At 36.7% G+C, this 21,917-nt stretch overlaps 1 protein-coding gene and 1 pseudogene across 1 annotated transcript; one reads left to right on the top strand and one right to left on the bottom strand.

Moving 5' to 3' along the window:
• The first annotated feature begins 1,964 nt into the window (after nucleotides 1–1,964).
• On the top strand, nucleotides 1,965–2,065 carry LOC111762528 (U6 spliceosomal RNA; annotated as a pseudogene).
• Nucleotides 2,066–6,390: 4,325 nt separating this feature from the next.
• On the bottom strand, nucleotides 6,391–21,607 carry LOC101440654 (killer cell lectin-like receptor subfamily G member 1). Its single transcript, XM_058282751.2, has 5 exons — nucleotides 20,951–21,607; nucleotides 17,265–17,366; nucleotides 15,399–15,568; nucleotides 7,983–8,080; nucleotides 6,391–7,123 (listed from the first exon to the last, which is right to left on the bottom strand). Exons 1-5 carry the CDS (start codon nucleotides 21,030–21,032, stop codon nucleotides 7,012–7,014), a joined length of 564 nt encoding a protein of 187 aa, XP_058138734.1. The 5' UTR covers nucleotides 21,033–21,607; the 3' UTR covers nucleotides 6,391–7,011.
• Between the last annotated feature and the right edge of the window lie 310 nt (nucleotides 21,608–21,917).

The following is a 21,917-nucleotide window of genomic DNA, read 5'->3' as shown; positions in this document are numbered from 1 at the left end:
CTTCTTTGGAGTTGGTGTTTCTGCGTGATGGAGCTGGACTCAGATGTGATCTCTTTTCACAAGCCTTTCATGCTACTTTACTGGAATTATAGTTGGTGCTGGGGTTTAAGATTTATCTAGGGGATTTGAATCTCTGGACTGACAATATGATACCCAGGCCCTGAGCCTCAACGGACTTCAGCTCCTACACTCTGATTTATTGGACTTACCCGACTCAGCTAACATGGAGTTGAAGAATGTCAACCACCACACCATGGAGCCAAGAGTGCCTATAACTGAAATCAGGAGGATTGCATCCAGTATCCATGTGGAATCTAAGCCCCCTCTTGACATAGATGTGGAATGGACACAACCAAGCCAAGGTCCACAGGAAGGAGGAATACAGTAAGGATTAGAGTGGACTTAATGATATTCTATTCATGAACTGTTGTGGTTAATAATCGAGAAAATGTGGCATTGGTGTGGAAAAAAGTGGCCTTGGTGGCTGCTGGGTGCGGGGAATGGGAAGAAGAGATGAGATGTGGAGGCATTTCGGGACTTGCAGTTGTCCTGGGTGGTGCTGCAGGGACAATTGCCGGACATTGTATGTTCTCCCATGGCCCACTGGATGGAACGTGGGAGAGTGTGGGCTATGGTGTGGACCATTGGCCATGGGGTGCAGCAATGCCCAGAGATGTACTCACCAGATACAATGAATGTGTCATGATGATGGGGGAGAGTGTTACTGTGGGGGGAAGTGGTGGGGTGGGTGTGGTGGGGGTGAATGGGGACCTTATATTTTTTTAATGTAATATTTTTTTAAAAAATGAATCAATAAAAAAAAAAAAGCCAGCTTCATTGTCTCCATGTCAAATATCATTTTTTACAAAATACCTATTTTTTTTCCAAAATATTCTGAAAGCTAAAGCAAGGAAAAGTTAATCAATCTGACTTTAGTGTACATCAAGGAACCGTTTTATGAGTTTCTTGTAAACCTGAGTATTCATCTGTCTAATATTGGTTTCAGGCTTTTTCACAAAGCCAAACTTCTATTTTCTAATACATCTGTCCTCCCACCTATCAATGCCATCACACTAATACAAACAAGACTCCTCAAAAGTCTGATTCTGTTTTGAAAGACATTTGAATTCTATGCTTCCAAATATCTATTAGGCGATTTAATTATTCTAGAATATTAGAATTCTAGAACTACCAAAGATTACATTAATAACGTATCTAAAAATTAAGTGGATTGAAAGCATTGTTCACTTGAGACATTTTTTCAAAGGTATTTGCCTCTGTCAGTGAAATAATTGACCAAACTTTTCTTTAATCACAATCTAGAAGAGATATATAAGTGCATGTGATAAACTTAGGAAGAATTTAACTTCCATCTACAAACAAAAGAAAAGAGTCTGGGGAAGTGGATTTGGCTCAACTGATAGAACATCTGCCTACCACATGGGAGGTCCAGGGTTCAAACCCAGGGCCTCCTGACCCACGTGGTAAGCTAGCCCAGAGGCAGTGCTGAGGCACATAAGGAGTGCTGTGCCAAGCAGGGGTGTCCCCCACACTCAAGGAGTGCACCCCATAAAGAGAGCTGCCCCATGTGAAAAAAACTACAGCCTGCCCGGAGTAGTGCTGTACACAGAGAGCTGACATAGCAAGATGACACAACCAAAAGAGAACACAGACTCCCGGTGCCACTGACAAGAATACAAGCAGACAAAGAAGAAGAGATAGCGAATGCACAGAGAGAGCAGACAACTGAGGGCAGGGAGGAGGGGAAGGAAGGGGAGAGAAATAAATAAAAAATAAACCTTTGAAAAAAAAGAAAATAATCTGAAGAAGTACTAGGTTGGGAGTTTGGCTCTGACCTTGGGCAAAATATTTTATGGCTCTGAAATTTTCAGTTTTCATATTAGAAAGCTGTAATGATCATCTGCCTTATGACTTCATCTTGTGAGGATTACATAAGCTAGTGTATATGAAAGCATTTTTATACTATACAGGACTCTAATACAGAAGATTAGCATGGCTCCTGCACAAGGATGACACACAAATTTGTGAAGCATTCCATATTTAAATATATATATATGGGATTCCCATATACCCAACCTTCCCCACCCTCCATACTTTCCCACCTTAATAACATCTTTCATTAGTGTGGTATATTTGTTATAACTGATGAACACATATTGAAGCATTGCTACTAACTAAGTCTGTAGTTTATAGTTTACACTTTGTCCCGCACAATTTTAAAGGTTTTGGCAAAATGTATAACCTGTATCTGTCATTGCAATGTCATGGAGGACAATTCCAATGTCTCCAAAACGCCCCTAAGTTACACCCATTCTTCCCTCTCCCTCCCCTCACAAACTCTGATTGCCACCACCTTTATATCAATGATGTAAATTCTTCCATTGCTAGAACAATTTGTCTACTTTAGCCCATAGTTGCATTCCCCCTTATGTTTGTTCATTCCTCAATCTTGAGGATTTGGGGAAGGTAATGCCCACTCTGTTTCTGATTGACACGGGACTTAGATCCCTTGGGGCAGATGGATGGAACTTGCAGTTGTAGATGCTCTGTTTTGGGGGATGGTGTTGTCCATTATCATTTTTTTGTTAGTTGTTTTGGGCAAGTCCAGTGAACTGGAGAGTAGGTGTTGCAACTCTGCTGAGATTCAGGGCTCAACCAGCATATGAACAGACTGAAGATTTAAGTCCTTTGGGACATATATTTTAAAAGTATAGTGCTAATTACAGGTTCAAATTAAAGGGGTAGAAGAGCCATGTGTAAGGAAATTATGAATGAGTCTAATTCTGTTACACTGGGGAGAATCTATTCCCGGGCAGGGCCCACTGACAGGGTGCCAAATTCCTGAGATTGTCTGCCTTGCCTGTAGTGTCTAAATGTCTCTAGAGCCCTCAGGAGTCCCACTGTTTTAAGGCATTATTTACTGTGGCACTCAATGATATCCTGCTGAGACTTGCATAAGTGTAACCTCTGCAGGGACCTCTCTACTCACTGGGAAATCTCTTATCCATAAAAACTCATTGTCTTTAATATTTCCCCTTTTTGGTCAAGGTCTTTTTCCAGATGCATCACTAGTTAGGACTTGGTAATAATCCCTCAGTGTCAGGGAAGTTCATCCCAGGGAGTAATGTCCCACGCCAGGGGGAAGGTTGTATGCTGAGTTCGGCTTAGAGAGAGGCCACATTTGAGCAACAAGGAGGTTTACAAGCGGTAACTCTTAAGCAATAGGTATAAATAGACTAGTTTCAATTTTACAAGAATATGATTCACAGTTGCATGCATACATTGAGGGTTTGACATATTAGTCTGTTTCTTTTATTAGACATTGACTATGTACTAGAGAGATTCTTGCTTTATTTGAGAATGTAGCAGGATTCTTCAGCATCCTAGGATCTTTGGAATGGTAAATGAGCACTGGCTTAAATTTAAGGTCACCAGCTGCATTAGCCCCATCGAGAGAGTTAGCCTGTCCTCTGAAGCTTTGAAGCCAGGCATTGACTTCTTCTCTCTAGCTATCAAAGTCCTAGATGGCATCTTTTTCCAATATAAGGCTGTTTCATCTACTTTGAAAATCTGTTGTTTAGTGTAGCCATCTTCATCAGATAGATCTTCTAGATAACTTGCAGCAGCTTTTACATAAACACTTGCTGATTTTTACCTTGCATTTTTATACTATAGAAACAGCTTCTTTCCTTAAACTTTATGAACCAACACTTGTTAGCTTCAAACTTTTCTTCTGCAACTTCCTTACCTCTTTTAACCTTCATAGACTTGAAGAAAATTAAGGCCTTGCTCTAGATTACGTTATGGCTTAAAGGAATATTGTGATTGGTTTGCTCTTCTATTCAGAAAGCACTAAACTTTCTCCATATCAACAATAAGTCTTTTTTTTTTTTATCATGTGTTTACTGGAGTAAGAATTTTAATTTCCTTCAAAAACTTTTCTCTTGCATTCATAGTTTGGCTAACTTTTGGCACAAGAGGCCTAGCTTTCACTTTTAATATGTCTTCCTCATTAAGCTTAGTCATTTCTAGCAATTGACTCTTCCTTTCACTTGAACAATTAGAGACCATTGTACCATTATTATTTAGCCTATTTTCAATATTGTTGTGTCTCAAGGAGAAGAGAAGTCAAGGAGGGGGAGAAAGATTCGGAATGGCCAGTCAGTGGAAAAATCAGCACATACACAATATTTGTCAATTAAGTTCCCATCTTATATAAGCATGGTTCATGGTACCCCAAAACAATTACAAGAGTAAATCAAATATCATCGATCATAGGTCACAATAACAGATACAGGCATACCTAATTTTATTGCACTTTGCTTTATTGTACTTCACAGATATTGCATTTTTTATTAATTGAAGGTTTGTGGCAACCCTGTGTCAAGCATGTCTATTGGCACTTTTTTTCCAATAGTATGTGCTTGCTTTGAGTCTCTGTCACTTTTTGGTAATTCTCACAATATTTCAAACTTTTCCATTATTAATATATCTGCTACCTTACAAGGATTATGCGGTCCTATTTCTTTCATGTTTCCTACTGAGCCCTCATGTATCATGTGGACTTGACCTCTATGGAGGTTTTTACCTTCTCTGGATTCTCATTTTGTTAATGCTTTGTTATTAACGTTACTAAATATCTTACTTAAAATGCTGCATGTCTTAGATGAGCTTATTGTGTGTTAGAGGAATCAGCTGTGCAAACAGGTGTGCAGTTGATGATTATAAAGTATATAGTTTTTTGTTTTACCAAACTATTTCACTAGACAAGGTAAAATAATTATGAAAACTGATCCTAGCCCCTAACAAAAATGTCCAAGGAATAAATAAATGCCTCAGAAATAAGCTGCCATTTCTAATGTACCATCCTTATAGGAGACAAAGCAGTGGAGAACTAGACCCAATTCTGATGGCAGGTGGAGAAAATCCTTATAAGAGGACTGAACCCTGTTCAGAGTGGAGCTGCACATCATTTAAAAGCCTACTATATGTGGAGCAGGTGGAGCTCAGTGGTTGAGCACCTGCTTTGCATGTACAAGGTCCCAGGTTTAATCCCCATGTACCTCCTTAAAAAAAACTTAAGGAATATCTGAATAAAGCATGTACTCAAAAAAAAAAAAAAAAAAAGCCTACTGTACTCCTTGATTTCTCTTCAAATAAGTAAATGAGATTGTCCATCCTGTAACAGCCAAGATATGGCCCAAGAGAAACCACTATCATTACATCTTTAACCAACTGGGAGTCACCATCATCACCACCAAAGGATAACCCCAATCCTTCCCCTCCCACCACAATGTAAGAATATTTTACTACAGAGCCAAAGGTGAGATATGATAGAGAATGAGAACCTGTTTCCATTACTTTCTTCTATGAGCCTTACATCCAGATTGAACTGGTCCTTTGTCTTTTGACAATCAGTAATTGAGTGCTCATGCAGGTAGGTTAGGGAAAATTAGGATACACATTTTTCTTGCCCTTAATTCCTCTAAGCAACTTGAGCTAAGACAACCAGAGTAGGAATTTTAAAATTCTAAATTTTTGTTCATTCATTCATTTATCTACTATTCACTGAATGTAAGCACTATCATAGATGCTTGAGATATTGAGATATAGTGGTAGATAAGATAAAATCCGTGCCCTAAAAGAAATATGGAAGAAAAAGACAAATGATTAGATTACAACCCATTGTCACTAGCATTTCAGGATTATTGTCCCTCCATTACTACCTCCCAGACCCTTAAACATTACCTTTCCTCCTTGTCTACGTCCAATCTGTATTAAGGAGAAATAACAAAGCCATTCTCATTTTTCAGGCATCAGAACCTAAAATAATTTGAGGGCTGATTTAGTTTCCAACCTGCTTAAAGAAATGCCATACAATGGATGGGCTTAATAACAGGAATTTATTGGTTGGAAGACTAGACAGTTTGCTTCCTTCCAGGACAGAATGTTCTTGCTGGTCAGAAATGTTTGGGGTTCCTTGACTTTTCTGTCACATGGCAATGTACATGGAGATGTCTTCTTTCCCTTCTGGTTTCTGTTGACTTCCAGCTTCTGGCTGCTCCCTCTGACTTTTTCCTCTGTGTCTAATTTCCTTAGCTTATAAGGACTTCAGCCATATTGGATTAAGGCCCACCCTCATCCACCTTAACTGATAACATCTTCAAAGGCCTTATTTACAAATAGGTTCACACCCACTGGACCAGCGTTTGGCCTGAACATGACTTTTGTGGGGGACAGGATTCAGTACCCAACAGGGGCCCAACCATGTAAACTCCTTCTGTAAACTTTCCTCCATGAAAATGCTTTACAAGATTGACTACTGTGGTGGAACTAATAGGCAACCACACACTCACAACATGGAAAAAATATGCTCACACACTGGTTTATTCAACCATAATTACGCTTACTCAGAAAAAACAAATTCAGGTAAGGCCAGGTTTCTATGACATAAAGAGCTGAGAACTGGAAAGCACTTCCTTGCCCTCACTTCCATAATTTATATTCTCATTAGCATTATTCTTTAGAGTAAAGCTTTATCTGCAAAGAGCCACTGTATGAATTAAAATATATTATTTGGAAGAAGAAACAGGATAACCCAGTTGTACACATAAAAGTCATCTATTATATTAGCAATAGTAAATATTTGAACAGATTTCATCAGATTACTGGGATTATAACAGAAAGAGAACTTTTTGACAGAGATGGTGGGGGATAGTGATGAGGGAAATAATAAAAACAAACTTTCCTATTTCACAAATTTGCCTAGATATTGCCTTTAAATCATTAACATAATATCTAAATAATCTCAAAGAGAATCCAGCAGTAAAGCATCAATTCCTGGGAAGCTGCATCACTCTTACATCTAATACCATATCATGGAAGGTTCTGCATTCATACATACTTGGGCTGCCCCAACTCTCAGTGGCCAGCTCCCCTTTTTAGGGAGCTATATAACAGATTTGAAGATCAGGACAGAGTGGCCATCCATCACAGTCTGGCCTTCTTACAGATCCATTGTAAAGAAACTTCACAGCTCGAGGCTTGCAGATCTGTTTTGCTGATGACCCCACACATCTGTACCAAGCTGTTAGTAATAATCCTAGAAGAAACCAGAAGAGTTAATTGCTTAAGGTGGCATGCAGAGTGAAGAAGTTAAAAGCCAGGAAGGGATAAACTGAGCACATTCTTTCTCCTTCTTCAGGACCCTAGTTCTCTCAGCTCTCTAAACAGCAGACTAAGAGGAGCCAGTGTGGATGAGTGAGTGCCTGCTTCCCATGTAAGAGGTCCCAAGTTTGATCCCCGATACCTCCTAAAAACAACAACACAGCAGAATAAGAACTGTTCATCAGCCTTTCTTTAATATGTCATCCTTTTTTATCCCTTTCCCACTTTTTTTTTTAAAGATTTATTTTTATTTCTCTCCCCTTCCACACCCCCATTGTCTGCTCTCTGTGTCCATTCCCTGTGTGTTCTTCTGCGTCCATTTGTATTATCATGCAGCACTAGGAAACTGCGTTTCTTTTTTTGCGTCATCTTGCTGAATCAGCTCTCCGTGTGTGCAACACCACTCCTGAGGGGACTGCGCTTTTTTCAGGTGGGGGCAGCTCTCCTTGTGGGGCACTCTCCTTGCACATGGGTCTCCCCTATGTGGGAGACACCCCTGTGTGGCACGGCACTCCTTGCGCACGACAGCACTGTGCATGGGCCAGCTCACCACATGGGTCAGGAGGCCCTGGGTATTGAACCCTGGTCCCTCTATATGGTAGGCAGATGCTCTATCAGTTGAGCCATGTGTGCTTCCCCCCTTTCCCACTTCTCATTCTCTTCCTTGCTTCGTAATTCCTGTCCTTCTAACCTTTTCTCTCCTTTCCATCTGCTATCCTTGATCTATTTCCCCAGGTATATAATGTTTCATCCCTTTTTCCCCTTTTTTTATGCATTCCTTTGAAGCCCCTTACCTTGATTTTAGGGCTGATCCATCTTCCCACTTCCAACCAGAATTATTCCTCAGGCCAACCCAATAAAAGTCATTACTGAGAAACTTTTTGTGCAGGTTCTATGGGAGAGATTGAAGATGATGAAAAACAAAACAAAACCAAAAGCTAAGAAAGATACAGAAAACCAAAGCAGAGTCGCAGTATCAAGGTTAAATAATTATTCTTTACATCCTCCCTCATCACTACCACTCTGAAAAATTAATCCTTCTTTTAATTTCTAATTCTAGAGAGCTGTTGATTACAGAGTGGAGCAGTTTCCTAGAATGGAACTTATGTCTATAATTGCATGCTTGAAACTTGTCAGATAAGATATTACCTCTCCCTTCCATCCCAACTTCCTCCATGATTCAATGGAGTACGTGATAGATACACAGATCTTTTCAAAAAAAGAACTAAATACTGCTGAGGAAACAGTCATCTTTCTCATCATTACTGAATACATAGATAAGGATTGAACTGTAGCAATATACTTTGTTTTGTCCTACTTGTGGCAGTTTCATATTATTTATGAATTCCCAAAAGAGATAGACTATGCTTGAAAAATGGTCTGGGCATGAGACCCTTTGATTGTATTGGATTCAGCTGATTAAATTATGTTATGGTTAGGGCTTTGATTTGACCACATCATTAGGGCATGCAGGGTTAAGTCCCGCCCCTTTAGCGGGCTATATAAACAGACATTTACTCAAGGAGAACACAGAAGTGGATATGCGAAAAAAGAGAGTGAGCTCCATAGACACGGAGGAGGATCCAGAGGCCCTGAAGAGAGATGAATCCTATGTCAGGTTAGGGAAGACGATGAGAAGAGAAGAGATAGGAAGAAGCTGGGACCATTGAGCCTTAGAGGAAGAAGAAAGGTTGAGCCCTAACAGACACTGGCAACCATCTTTGGGGTGAGGGTTAAGGGGAGAGAAATAAATAAATCTTTAAAAATAAATAAATAAAATAAAATAAAATAAGCAGCTCAATATTTGTATATGTTTTAGAATATGAATGTATATTCAGAAGTATTCATATTTGTCTTAATACCAAAACCTATAGGTTACATATGGTAGGCAAGCATGTGTACAGTAGCATTCATATGTATTGATAGCTCATGTCTTTGTAAGTCCAGCAAATACTACATATGTAATTAATGAAATAGTTGTTTGACTTCCTTTCTGTTCTCTACTTCTTATTCTAATTCCTTGAAGTCACTGCAAACTCCTTGTGAAATAAAAAAGGAAGTATTCAGATTATTTGTTTGTTCTTCTATTTTGTTTCCAAGAAGCTTGTTTCTTTGTGGTTTTGTTTGGTTGATTGGTTGGGTTGGATTGGTTATCTCTGAATTAGAATTTGATCTGAACGTTTTAAAGAAAAAGAACCATACCTTGGCCCCATGATCATATATTCTCTGGTTGATCATCTGGCTCAAGCCTCCTTCCTGCATTAATGCTTTGAGATAATCTGCCATTTTATCTGGCTGCAGCCATCACATAGAGCATCACATTTTCAAATTTGATGAACTAGCTTTTACCTCTCTCATTCTTCGATAAATTTCTCTCCCTTGGAGAAATAGATATGCAAAAATGGCAGTGACATATGTTATTTCACTGTAACTTAATGGTAGGATTTAAGGATTTGTACTAGAACACAAGGCTTCCATCTACTGATTTAGTCCATCTTTCTGCAACCCACCTCTCTCTTTAAACTGCACCCTCAGTAGCCCTGAAGAAATGGCTGAGACTCCTAAGCTGTGCCAAGTAACATGATCATTCAGCAAGGGAAGAAACTGTACATTCTTTCTTGTGAAACAGATCAAGATGACAGCTTAAGCATCTACTATAATGTTAGATTCCAGTCAGTTTCTTTCGGGGGCCTCTGCATCATATGCTGTGATATGCTAACACATCTAGTTTTTCATTGTACCCCCGGTCAGATCCCTTAAACCTGGGAATTTTGTCAGAAGAGAAACGCTATTATGTCAGACTATTACTGAATTTCTTTTGTGTATTTTCATTTCCTATAAAGGGTTTTGAAAATCCAAGAGATTTATTTGCATCTAATTTGCAGGATAGATTGCAACCATTCATGTATTTCTTAACTTGCTTAAAAGGATTACTCATATATTAGGAAAAACAATAGGTTTTCTCATTTCTCCACTGGAATTAGTAGCAAAGCAGTTCATTTCTTTTTTTCTCCTCCTTTCAAGGAAAGGAATGGCAGCAAATAAAGAACAGAAATGGATAAATTTTTGCTCAATTAGAGTGTGAAGAACTGGGATTAAATAACCTTCCACTTAACAAAACCCAATCCTGCCCTCATTTATATTCTTAAGACCCATACCACTCTAAGTCACCAGATCACAACAGCTTACTGCCTCTCATTGGTAAGACTGAATATTGAAATTTTTACTTATGTCACTTTGACTCAAAAGCCTTCTGTTACATTTATTCACTTCTTTTTTTATTGGTGTATCCTCAACATGTACAAGTGAATCTGGCACAATTATTGGTTAACTCCTGAGGAAGGAGGGACAGACTTGGCTAAAGACTTCCTCTTCCCACCTCCCACATTCCACCTCCCACCCGGAAGACACCTTCAAAACGAGAGTGCATTAACCACGTCCCATGTGCACGTGTTCATGTATTTATGTATATAAATGAGTGTAGAAACAGCAAGAAAAGCATAAACAAGGGTGTTAACTCAGCCCTCCTGCCCCCAGAGGATGTGGACAGGAACACATGAAGTGCTATGTCACATCAGAGTTTGTAACATTTGGTTGCATTTTAGAAAGAAAAATGGAAAACCTAAGAACAAGGTAAAGACAGAACCCAAACAAACAAAATCTCTCACTTTTTTATTAATCAATATTTATACCATACACACCCCCATAAGTCTTTGAAGTAATTTTAAAATTATAATTAAAATTTTGTTAAGGCAAAATAACATGTTTTATAGCTAAATTACTCCTATCTACATGAAGAACAATTAACAATATTAGCAAAACTACTAAGCTACACATAATGGAATGACCCCAAAGAAAAATAATTCATATAAATATGATCATAGTTGCATAAAAATTGTAAAGAAGTGACATTTTGCCCAAGAATACGATTATAGTTAAGCAGTAATGGAATAATACAGAATTTTAAAATATAAATACCTAAAATAATTTGATGCTTGGAAAAGCAGGAATGAAATAATGCTACACTATAAAAACAGAACACAAAATACGGGGTGCAAAAAAAGTATAAGAATATAGGACGAATATAGTTTTAAACAGAATGTCTATTATATTTTTAAATAATATCATTTTCATGTTTTTCTTCAATCTGCAGACAACTTTCCAAGTAAATTAAAGAAATGGGTATGAATATTAATCTGAAAAAAATACAGTATAGAGTAACAACAAGGTCTAAAAATATGAGGAAAAATAATATATTTATTATACTTTTTTCAGATTAGTAATTAAATCCACTGCTTTAAACATAGAAGTACTTTGCCTGGAAAGGTGTCTGAGATTGAATAAAAATTACATTCAGCATATTACTTAAAAATAGAAGTAACATACTGTTTAGAAATAAGTTTATCCCATATTTCCAGATTTTTCAGATATCCTGTAGTGTGTACACATTGATCGCCATCATTTGGAAACATGCAGATATATTAAGAGATTACAAAGAAAAATTTGACAGACTACAATCTACTGGGGCTTAATGTTGTCAAGAATGTTCCCTATAAATTGCATAAATGCACAACACTAAAAGTAAAAAGGCCTTGCTCTGTAAACCACCATTTGCTTTTGTTTTTGAAAGACAAGAGACAGATATCCTAGCTTACCACACCTTGGTGTAAAGGCCATACTGGTTGTTTGATCTGATGGTGCAGGGAGGGACAAAAAACAGAGACATTACTAGAGCTCCACCATAAAGCAATTCTTCTACCATTTACCCTGACTTTCCAGGCATTTCTTTCAACCTCCTGACACATCCTCTCAGATTTCCTCATAAATAAAACATACAACTCAACAAGTCATAATTTATTTGTAATACTTATTGTACCAAAATGTCATGTCTTGGGAGACAGAAGAGAAAAATGAAAGTTATTTTTGACCCTGGGCTTTATTTTGAGCAGCCAGGAGAATTAGTTGAAGCCTCCCAGTATGTGCAAGAACTTTCACATAGTTTTTCTTATTCTACATTCATCACAATTCTGGAAAGTTTTATCTCCACTTAAGACATGAAGAAATTGAGAGCCAAAGAAGTTAAGAAAAGTGCTAAAGTTCACATAGCTAGTAAGTATAGTAAAAATAAATCATGACTGTCTGAAAGAACACAACATCTTACCATTACCCGATTCTGCTAAAAAATATGGGGGAAAGTGACCATGTTATCATAGTATTTGCATTGCAATATTCAAAGAAGGAAACCTTGGATATAATTAGATATAAATCCTAAACATAAGAATAGCTAATATCAAAATGTTCCGTGAAATACAGACAGTCCAAGGTTACAGACTCTAACAGGGAAGATGCTTTAAGGAGAATGAGAGTTTGTCAAAAAAATTAAGTTCTGACAATATAATCTCGAATGATGCTAATGAGGAAGAAGGATGCTTCAAGGATGAGGAGTGTCAGAACAGATTCAAAGAAACCAAAGTAGTTCCATGGGGAACTCTCTAGTGAATTTATGTACCAAAATAACACAAAAATAACCTAAGAATACAAGTGCTATAATCCAAAATGAACTGTGCCTTGTCAAAAAGTGACAAAAAAAATCAAGAGTTTGAATCAAAGAGCAAAAACAACAAACAGCAGATGCTAAATGTTAACAGGAAATATCTGAGCAACTCAATTTCAATTTTGTTTTTATTTTCTCTCTCAAGAATAACCTTTACTTGAAGTCCACTGAAAAAGGGATAATAAGTGAGCATCTTGCTATTTTAAATATATTGAAATCTAAAGTGTCAGATAATGTACATTCCATATTTCAAATTCAAATAATTTTTGAAACATTTATAGAAAAGAAAAGTCACTAGCAGACATTTAATAAGAGAAAGTTATTTGGTTTTTCAAAGTTCATGAGATGCATTCTGGAAGCTGTCAAATGTAATATATCTATAAATGGCTTTCAAGATAGTCTGAGGTAGAGTTTCAAACCTGGTTCTGCCGCTTAAAAGACATGGCACCTGGGACATGTCCATTAATTCCTGAATTCTATTATATACTCATCAATAAAATGGAGATGATGAACTCTGCTTTGTAGGATTGCTGTAAAGATTAAGAATAATAAATATAAAACACCCAGCACATAGGAGGTATTCAACACCTGGTAGTTTTTGCTGTAATTGTACACTTTGCTATCATCGATCTGAGATAGGAAAGTGACAATACTTATGTATCTTACTGAAATATGATTAACAATATGAGATGGGTACTTCTTGTAGCCTTGCAGCCTCTAGCATGAAGCAATCTAATTTTCTAGCAGAAATATTCTCCATTAGTAGAATGTCAGTTTGAGATACTTCACTTTTAATAGTTTGGTAACTGCTCAGACCCACGTATGACACTGGGAATATCACACACACTTCAAAAAGTATGTAACTCTTGCCTTGAGAAAGGAAGAATGACAAAAGTACGGGAGCTTGAGGAGATCAGATATGTCAAGTAGGTTCTGCACAATCTGACAAAAGCTGCAAGAAAAAGAATTAGGCCAGAGAATCAGGCAAGATTCCACAGCCATTTCAGAAGCAAAAATTATCTGTAGTTGCTATTAAAACTAGCAGGGATATTTTACCCTCTCCAATACTGACTTAAACCAAGGAACCTTAAGAGAAAATAAACCTGTTTTAGAAATGCAGCCAATTTAACTCTGTTCAGCTTAGACAACTTTAGAGGCATGATCCAGGGAAAGTAAGGGGGAAAAAAAGAAGTATAAAATCCTTCCAAATCTAGACCCTCTATGACTCCTCCCTTCTCTGGGTATCTCTCAGAAACAGAAATAGCCCCAACTCCCATATATTCTATGCCTTATTCCTTACCCTTCTATACCACTTCATCTCGCATTTTCATACTGTGTAATCTCTATTAACCACACCACAATTTTCTGGGGCCATGTCTTGTTTTATGACTCACTGCACCTGTTTGTCGGTATCTCCCCAGCTCTGTTTTGAGCTCTTTCCTTGCTTCTGCTATTGACTTCAGTCAGCTTCAGTCTCCAAAAGCAGCTGTATCGGGGTAAGAAGAGGAGTTGCTACAGTTCCAACTCCTACCATGACCACAGGCCATAAAAGTAAGATTTCATATGTCTACTGAATACACCTCAACATCCTACCATTCAGCTTAGGGAAGGCATAAAGGAAATTAAAATTCTATCCAGAATTTCAAAGGGAAGAGTATTCCTTTGACAGAAAACAAGAATCTCAATGCTTTAATCTCTTCTTAAAATAGGAAGGTAAATATTTAGGGACTAAATGTTCTCCTCAACTGCTTTGGAGTTATTTGGATTTCCCCAAGGTATGTTAATACAGCTGAGTTCCCAACAAATTGTTCTCCATAATTTTATTCTACCCAAAACAGAAAACAGAAAGCAACAGCAAATGTAAAAATCAGCATGATATTAGCATTAAAAAACCAAACTAGGATTTATGCAATTTACAGTGATGAATTAGTTTTATTTTTGTACCAGGCTAGCTCAGGATGTCAGCTTCTGTGTCACCTTGAGATGCTCTAGGACTAATAGAGAGCTTTATTCCACGAAACTGCTTGGTAGAGTGAAGTACCCAAGAGACCTGTAGGAAGTAGAGCCCCACCAGCTGGAGTTTAAGATCACACACACACAGAGTTTCCTTTCTTATTTCCTCCTCCTGTCCTCCCTCTTGCCCCCGTTGTCTAACGAAGGGAAAACATATTTTAAAAACTAAAAAACAAACAAAAAAAGAAGGCATTTAAGCCTTCACCAGAGTCCCTCTCCTAGTCTCCATGATCTCGCTCTTCCTTTCCTCCCAAGCCCCACGGACTCTTATATAGGAATGTGCTGCCTCCTTGTTGTTAGAGTGAGTTTCTGGACCTGATGTTTCTTTTCATTAGACCGGTATTGCAGGTCTAATTCTTCTCTCCAATCCTCACCATCCTTTCATGTCTAACACACACACACACACACAGGTCCTGAGAGCCGTTGGGGTAGGTAGGGAAAGGGTAAGAAGTGGAGTGAGAAGAAGACAAGAGTAGAATAAAGAGGAAAGAAGGGGGGAAAAAGGGGAAAGGGGGAAAGGGAAAGGAAACAACACAGTGTCGTCCAAATCAGATTCCTTTTGTTCCACAAAAGCAGATACATGTTATGATTTGTACAACATTCACCAACAAACCACCCCACATTTCTAAATGCTTGCACTTACCATTTCCTGGTCGTCCCTAAGCATGAGGAGCTGTGAGTCTTTAGATAAGCAGAATTCCATGCTAGAATTCCAGGTCTTTTTCTCCACTGACAAGTAGTAACAATGGTTACCATACCCCATCCAGAGATCTGGGCAGCTGGAGCAGTTGGTACAAGCAGAGTAGCTGCAGCCTAGAAAGGCACAGTACCTGGTTCACATCTTTCTTGACACTAAGTCTTGGAAATGAAATGGGAGATAGAATGGAATATGACAGTTCCAGTGTCTTTCAGCACACACACACAAACACACACACAAACACCAACAATGAATGGTCTCAATTTGAAGACCTCACAATGCCCAGCTCCATCACTTCTACTGCACATGCCATCAAGCAAGGATGTGACTACAATTGAAGGAGCAGGGAAGGAAATGGGGCACAATGCGGCTGAGGACTACAGAGAGAGGACATTACTCTTACTAGGGTTCTTCATGCACATGAGATTTTTACATGTCAGATAAAATAACTGTGCTTTTGCCTGTTATATAACAGTATACTGTCTGCATCTGCTCAATGCATAAGTTATTTAAAAGCATAATGCGCATTGCTTAAAATGAGCAGACTCTTTCAGAATTCCCTGCTGCAGCCTGATATCTCATGATGGTACATAAGGAAAGGAAAGAAACTAGTAAGAGCAATCTTAATTAAAATGAAAGCTTTTACCTTTTTATTATCACAGATGCAATCGTCTGTTACCATTGAGGATATGACAGAAAACTTAAATTTCAGCAAAAAGAATTTACTATTGATATTAAAATAAAGTTTCTGACAGAAAAGAGTTATCATATAGTAAAGTGGAGAGTGACAGAACCCCCCTTGCTTTCATTTTAAATATAGACAGATTCTCATTTCTTTAAAATGGTTTGATTACAGTTCCGTCAAGTGAAAGGGAAACATTGGAGACGTAATTAATGCCACTGAATTGTACACTTAAAATGGTTAAAATAGTAAATTTCATGTTATATAAATGGGATCACAATAAAAAAATAAAGTGGGATATGGAACTTTTATAATTTAATAAATGAATAGGGCTATAATATCGGCACCTTTAAGATTTTGGGTATTTTCCATACCACTGTGGCCTTACTCAGCATGCATCAGAAATTCCTGCCTTGCCTGGGAATCTCTTTCTTCAAGGATAGGACTTGGGTCTGAGATAGAGGTCCTGGGACTGCACCCTTAGAATACTAATGAATAAACTCTGTTTATACTGCTGCTAACAATAATCCCCAGAAAACGAAATCTCAGATTAGAATTCTGGATTGTGAAACAATGAACTGAGGGTCCACTGGGTCATCAGATTTAAGGGGCTAGAAGAAATAAACCTAGAAAAGTTAACCTTACAAAATGTGAATGACAAAAATAAATAAATTAGGGTATGTTTAATTAAATAATTATATATTCATTAGGTGAAGAGTTAAACACCATTAATATTACGATTGTAATTTTTTGTTTATCATGACAAATGTGGCAGTAAGCAGGAAAATGTTTATGACAATATAAAAATTCTTAAAACAAAATACAAAATCATGCATATACTATGATCTACATAAACTATAAGAACTATATCTAGTTTTGTTTTAAAAAGAAAAAAATAGTGTATGGAGGGGCGGGTTAAAGATTTGTTTGCAATTCTGTAAAGAAAATAAGTAAAATGCATGGCGCCAAATACAAGAATAACCTCAAACAAGAAATAGTTGCGTAGGAATAGAGGACGGCTTTTGTTTGCATTATTTTGCATTTTTCAATTTTCTGTTACATTATATTGCTTTCATAAAATACAAAATAGAAACAATCCAAGATTAAATTTGCTTTAAGGTAGCACTTACCCTGAAACAGAATCCATTGGTATAGCAGTAAACTCATGAGAATTACAGTGAGAAGTCCCAAACCTATTGCCACGTGGCAAGAAAGAGAGCGCCTGGAAGATGCTGCAAGAACAGAAATCAAAGCAAAAATCTCACATCAGAAGAAAAGCTGAGGGAAAAGAACAGGTCAGGGAAGGATCTACGGGATCTAAAAGAAATTTGACCCAGTGGGAACTGAGATCCAAACCCTAGAGTTTCCCTGTCTGATCTGTCAGTGATAATCTCTCGAGACCAGGGTAACTACCCATACCTTTATTGGGGACCATACTGTATTTATCAAGTTAAAGTTTTCCCTTTGAAATTGTGGCCTACACACTTTGCTGGTGGGAATGTAAATTTGCACAACTTCTTTGGAGGACAATTTGGCAATGTCTACCAAAAAAAGCAAAGGCATTTACCCTTTGACCCTGCAATTCTTTCTCTTTGGGATATTTTTTCTACATGTGCAAAATGGCATATTTATAAGGCAAAATTTGTGGAAGGGAAAAATTAAATGCAACGTTAAATGTCTATCGATAAAAGGCCCACAAATACATTTTGATACATCACATCTATAAAGTGGGATGATATGCAGCTTCTAACAAAGGAGTAAAGACATACTTTTCATGCTGGTAATGAAAGATTTTCTAGATATATGGTTAAAGGAAAGGAACACTGCAGAACGGTGTATGCCAATATTTCTGAAAGTATTACAAGAATCTAACGTTTGCCTCTGGGGAAAAGATTTGAGTCACTGAGGATAAAGATAAGAGAGCAGCTTTGCACCTTATTTTCTTTCTTACCTCTTGTATTTTGAACCACGTGAATGGATTGTCTATTCAAATTTAATGAAATTTAAATGAGAAGAAAAGACCTACTTATCTCAGAAATGCTTCATAAACTGTCCTTATTGGAAGAACATTGTTTAAGTTGATGTCATGCTTAAGATGGCCTGGTGTGGCATTCAACCTGTACCTAGGAAAGCTGAGTTTCTTGGATTTTTGGTAGTTTTTCTGATTTATTTTGTTTTTTAATTCAAATATTTTCCCAAACTTTTATTTCAGAATCATAGAGGTCTCATTGTCTAATAGTTCAGGAGTCATGAGTGCAGAGAAAAAAATCTGTTAAACTGGATATTTAAGTTCTGGTTTTGACACGTCCTTTACTTAGGAATCTTTAATTAAGAAAGTAATTTTGCCTATTTGGCCCTCATTTTCCTATTTAATTTTTAGATAAATTATCCTGTAGATATGTGTGTCACTATGAAACATTCTGTCTGTACATTTTAAAATAAAAGAAATCATACTGAGAAATGTCTTTTAAAAGAACTGATCTTGAACCTGTAGCAAACAAGTGAAAAGAGAATTCTGCATGATAAATATTTGGACTGATGAATCCAAAACACTAGGTTTCTAGTGACAATTTTTTTAAAAGTACAATTTTACCTTACAAGAATAATGAAATGGGAAAGGTTCACTATTAGGCTAAATGAAAGAAAAAAAAGCCATCAAAAATAACTGAATATTTGTAGCCACCATCCCATTCAGGCAATTCAGTAAAATAAGAAATATTTTTAAACTTAACTTTAAAATACATATATTAAAAGTTCCTTAGTAGAATATATGTGCTGAAGTGGGCATAGAAAGAAAGGCAAAAATGTATCAAAATAGTGATAATGAAGTACTCCATGTCATAGAATGAGTAGTGATTTTTACCCTCTTACTTTTGCTGTCATATTTTCCATATTTTCTATAATTAACATGACACAGTTTGCTAAAAAGATTTTTAATGTTACTTTTAAAGTTCTGAATCTATTTTCCCTTTCCCAAGTAGAGCACCCTGGGAGAAATGGCCATTCTGGCAATAAACAAGAATGTACAATGTGCACTATATATAAATAAAACACAACTGGCCTAAAAATCAAAATTATTATTTTCAGGTTTCAATTTATCATTAGCTCACCAGTTGTATGACCTTAAGCATATACTTTAAGATGTATATTCCTTTTGACTTAATATTTCTATTCTTTAAAAATTAGCACAGATATAATCCAAAAGAAGGGAAATATTATACAAATAAAGATACCCAATGCTGCTTTATTTATAGTAATATGTACATCTATCTTATTTAGGTTTAGCAAATTATATTAAAGCTTTCAAATGACAACATTAAAAACTGCAATAATAAGACTATGTAACAACAACAGAGAAACTTATGCAACTGAAAGATGATTACAAAATACATGTATAAAGTAACTATACAAAATCATGTGGGCATAAAAACCAAAAGTAAATGAAACATGGAAAAAAGAAAATAATTTAACTACTGGTGGTAGAAATTGGGACAATAGTTTTCATTTCCCTTGTTTTTTTAAGAAGTTTATAAAATAAACTTCATGAATCTTTCTGTTACACAAACTTTTTAAAAGGCAATGTCCCTAGTTTAGTGGAGCATATGAAAAAAGCAGGCCTTTGACTAGTTAATTGATTTTGAATAGACTGAAGATTGAGGAGGTAGAACTGGCATGGCAAATTAGCTTACATTTTGCTAAGTAGAACATTTACTAAAGGAGGGCAGAGTATATGAATACCTATTATGAGATTTGATCTCAGAAGGTCCTCCATCTACCTCCCAAGATAAAGTTTTCTATACTAGTATCTGAAAGTACATTCAGGAAACTTAAGTTAATAAACAAGGAAAGCTGCACTAGAAAAGTATGAGAGAAAACCAACCACAAATTTCACAAAAATTTATGCTGTCCTACTTACGTATAACTGGCATTTTATTGTTGTTTTAAATTTTTCCAACTAACAATACTATGATCTGAGAGTTGGAAGGAGTCTGCTAATTCACTTAATCAATTCTACTCTTCCGTAATCTATGATCAATATCCTATATCTATCTTTTTCTTTAAAGTGTTTTAGGAAAGCAAATTACAGAACTTCCATATATAACAATGTTTATTTTAACCTGGAGATTAAAGAATATATCTTCTGGAAGTCTCCTGCCTAATATATAAAATATATATATTAATTTTGGCATTTACACTATTATATGGCTGTCTCAGATAGTTTTTTTTTTTTAGGGAATCTCTACAAAAAACAGTTTTTAAATTCTCAAATCCCCATAGAGTCACAGGTACTACTTCTCTGCTGTATTCTTGATACCCTCTTCCTCTGCCTGTCACCATTCTGGTCCAAAACCTGGGGAGAAGACTGGGGGAATCTAGATATGTGAATCAGTTTCTTTCCAGACAAAAATCATAATCAGCCATTAACAAAATTATTGATTGTCTTCTCCTTGCTTCATGATCAGAAAAAAACAGATATTTACAATTTAAACAGTGGATCCAAGGTCATTCCAAGATGACTAAAAGGATAAAGTTCTTACAACAAAGTTCTTGCTTTAATTCAGGAACAAGAAAGAATAAGGCCATAGCCCTACCTTCATTTCACAGATGGGATATGATAGAATTGAATGTTTAGGAAAAAAGTTTACCTGAGACCTAATTTTCATATTTCAACTGTGGACTTCAAACTGAACCAAAAGAATTTCCTCAAATTATCCCAGAATTGTCTCCACCCTCAACTCCTGAGTTATTTTACCCCCATTCATTCTTAGCCTAAGGTCCGTATACACAGTTTTCCCCAGTAACTTGGTTAACTCACCTTTTTGCTGTCCTCTAAAGTCACTCTGGTCTCGGGATGCAGTAGAAAACTCTAATATAGAATAAATGGTATCGTCAGTCATCGCCTAATATCTTTCACACTCAATTGAGAGAGTAAAATTATAAAAGTGTGGGGAGACATGCATCAACAAAGAAAAAGACCAATCTCTAAACTGCTAGCAGGAAACTTGAAGGTTATTAAAAAAAAAAAGAAAAAAAATTGACACCTCTCTGATCCAGCATGACAAAAGCGGAAGTAATTTATTCAAGAAATGATTCAACTTCTGGGGCTGCTGATAGAAATTGATATTCTAAATTGTGATTTTTCTTTCTTTTCTTTTTTTGCCCCTGACACACTCTCTAGGTGCTCATTAAATTGATTCCCCATCCCATCAAATTTTATTGAGCAAGGAAAAATTGCTCTTAAGTCCAGCAATTTTGATTATGGAAAATAGAACGAAAATGAGAGTGCTTCCTTCCTAGAATTTATCTCAGATTTAGTCTCTGTTTTGTTTTCCTGAAGCAACAGATGATACCAAATGGGACTGATTTTATGGTATTTTGGACCTTTTGCTTAGTGATAAGTGACAAAGAAATGAACTGTTGGCTGCATGTATGTGGAATCCTTGGAGAAATGTACAAGTGCCCAGATGTATATTTTGTGACATGACATATCCTTGTCTTCCCCCAAACATTTTGCCAGTTGTGCCTTAATCTTTACCCTGTACAATGTCAGAGATTCCATTAAGTTTCTATCCTAGTTGTCTTATTTTTATATGCAAAGATAACTATACAGGGCAACAAATTTTACAAATGCATACTAAAATGCTAACAATTTATTTCTAGTGGTGAAAAGTTAGTAAAAAGTTAAGGAAAGGAAAACAGAAAGAAAAAAAATTGAAACTCTGAGAACAGATAAGGTCACCAAAACAGAGCATAGAGAGATAGAAGCAAGGGCAGAGAAGAGA

This window comes from Dasypus novemcinctus, chromosome 20 (genome assembly GCF_030445035.2).
Source record: "Dasypus novemcinctus isolate mDasNov1 chromosome 20, mDasNov1.1.hap2, whole genome shotgun sequence".
Classification (NCBI taxonomy): domain Eukaryota; kingdom Metazoa; phylum Chordata; class Mammalia; order Cingulata; family Dasypodidae; genus Dasypus; species Dasypus novemcinctus.
This window is presented reverse-complemented; position numbering and strand designations above follow the sequence as displayed.